Source organism: Nicotiana tomentosiformis, chromosome 4 (assembly GCF_000390325.3).
Source record: "Nicotiana tomentosiformis chromosome 4, ASM39032v3, whole genome shotgun sequence".
In the NCBI taxonomy this organism is placed as follows: domain Eukaryota; kingdom Viridiplantae; phylum Streptophyta; class Magnoliopsida; order Solanales; family Solanaceae; genus Nicotiana; species Nicotiana tomentosiformis.
In genome coordinates, this window is record NC_090815.1 from 135237739 (window position 1) to 135239924 (window position 2186).

Genomic DNA, 2186 nt, shown 5'->3' on the forward strand with positions numbered 1-2186 from the left:
ATATGCATGACAAGCTTTCCTCCAATGGTTAGTTTTCTTTCTAGAAGTTCATTATTGCTTATTTTATTTTTTTCATTGTCTACTTGTTTTACTTGAAACTTGAAATTATTGTTATTTCAAGGCTCCAGGAGGGGTGGTTTTAATGCCTACTTCTACAAAAAGGCATAGCACTTAATTGGAGAGGATGTTACAGAGGTTGTACTGAAATTCTTTAATGAGGGTTCCATGTACAAGCCAATATATAGTACCTCAATCACACTGATTCTCAAAGTGAAGAATACTTCTTCCATCAAGCGGTATCGACCAATTTCATGTTGCACTATTATATACAAACTTATCTCAAAGATGATCACAAGCCGGCTGCAACCAGTGATGGACTCCTTAATAGACATGAATCAAGCAGCATTTGTGCCAGGAAGAGTGCTAAATGATAATATCCTACTGGGCCATGAACTTATAAAAGAATATGGAAGGAAAAGAATTTCACCCACGTGTATGGTCAAGATTGATATGCAGAAAGCGTATGATTCTTTAGAGTGGGGGTTTCTTGAGCAGGTTCTCACAGAACTGAATATCCCAGAGAAATTCCTATTATGGATCATGACACATGTCACTACAGTGTCCTATTCTATTGTTATAAATAGCAAGCCAACAGCTCCCTTTGATGCCAAAAGAGGAGTCAGACAAGGGGATCCACTGTCACCATATCTTTTTGTCCTGACCATGGAATACTTGACTAGAATCTTAAAGACTTTGAAGGACAGGCCTGACTTTAACTATCATCCCTGATGTGAGAAGCTGAACATAGTGCAACTCAGCTTTGCAGATGATTTGTTACTGTTTTGTAGAGGTGATGTGGTGTCTATTCAACTGCCCTATTGTCACGATCCAAAATCAAGTCGTGATGGCACCTATCGTGCAACTAGGCCAGCTTCAACTCAACAAAATCCAACACAACAACAATAAATTTGAAAACATTAACGGAAGCATTTAACATTTAGAGAAAACTGTTTGAAACATAAGAAATCCTAATATACGATACAATCCAGCCCAAAACCGGGGTATCACTGAGTACATGAACGTCTAGATCAGAATACAGTCCACTACATTGTCTAGAGAAATAAACTAAAAATACGACAACAGATAAAGAAGGAGAGTCAAGGCATGCGAACGCCATGCAGCTACCTCGATAGTCTCCAAACTCTGGAACCTCAATCAGCAACCGTCACTGCGGCCGGTATCGCCTGGATCTGCACACGAGGTGCATGAAGTAACGTGCGTACACCAACTCAGTAAGTAACAAGTCCAAACTTTGGACTGAAAGGTAGTGACGAACTCAACCGCAGCAGATATAACAGAAATAAATATGCAAAAACGTAGGCATACTTTCAAGTTAAATAGACAGCTCAAGGCAATAAAGAAAATACATATTTGAACGGTGTAAGGTATACAACTCAGCTATCTCTATATGCCAATGCAAAAATTGTATGAAATGCACCATGTGCTCCCACTCTTAATTGCTCAACCACTTGGTACTGTATATGGCCATCCGGCCTAAAGAAATCCATCCTGGAACATATACAACACTGACTGTAAGTCCCCTAGTACCGAGGAACAAAAAGGGAAATCCAACCCTGTGGAGAAATCCATCTCCAGGTATCAAGTACTTCGGACAAATCTATGTCCAGGGAAATCCATCCCTCAATAATATCATCTACGTTCACTAGGGTTGTGTTACAGACTCCGGAGGGACTCCTACAGCCCAAGCGCTACCATAATCATCAATAGAATTGTTGCGGTATGCAACCCGATCCCATAACTGTCACTCATAACCAGCCTCTCAGCCTTACTCAGTCATCAACCTCTCCAGTCTCACCCACGGGCTCACAATGTCATGAAAATAAACCTGGAACAATGATATGATGAATCAATAAATAACTGAGACTGAGATATGATATAAAAATGCATGAACATGATTGAGTACAGATTATTAATGAAAATAATGAGATGACAGTAAGAATCGACCACTAAGGGTCCCAACAATACCAGCATAAAGCCTAAACATGATATCTAGCATGATTTACAACTCAATTACTTTATCACGTGATGAAAGCATGGATATCAACAGGATAGAGTCACTAAAACGGTGCCATGGAATCACCCAGGTCACAATTCTTGCGGTACAT

General features: G+C 39.8%; 1 protein-coding gene across 1 annotated transcript; it reads left to right on the top strand.

Annotated features, from left to right (window-relative positions):
- The first annotated feature begins 345 nt into the window (after window positions 1-345).
- LOC138910556 (secreted RxLR effector protein 78-like) lies at window positions 346-789 on the top strand. Its single transcript, XM_070201797.1, has one exon. The coding sequence runs from the start codon at window positions 346-348 to the stop codon at window positions 787-789; it is 444 nt and encodes a 147-aa protein (XP_070057898.1).
- The last annotated feature ends 1397 nt before the right edge of the window (window positions 790-2186 follow it).

What these genes read in the sequence shown, in the direction of transcription:
- LOC138910556 (XM_070201797.1), top strand. Translation starts at nt 346, where the DNA reads ATGATCACAAGCCGGCTGCAACCAGTGATGGACTCCTTAATAGACATG.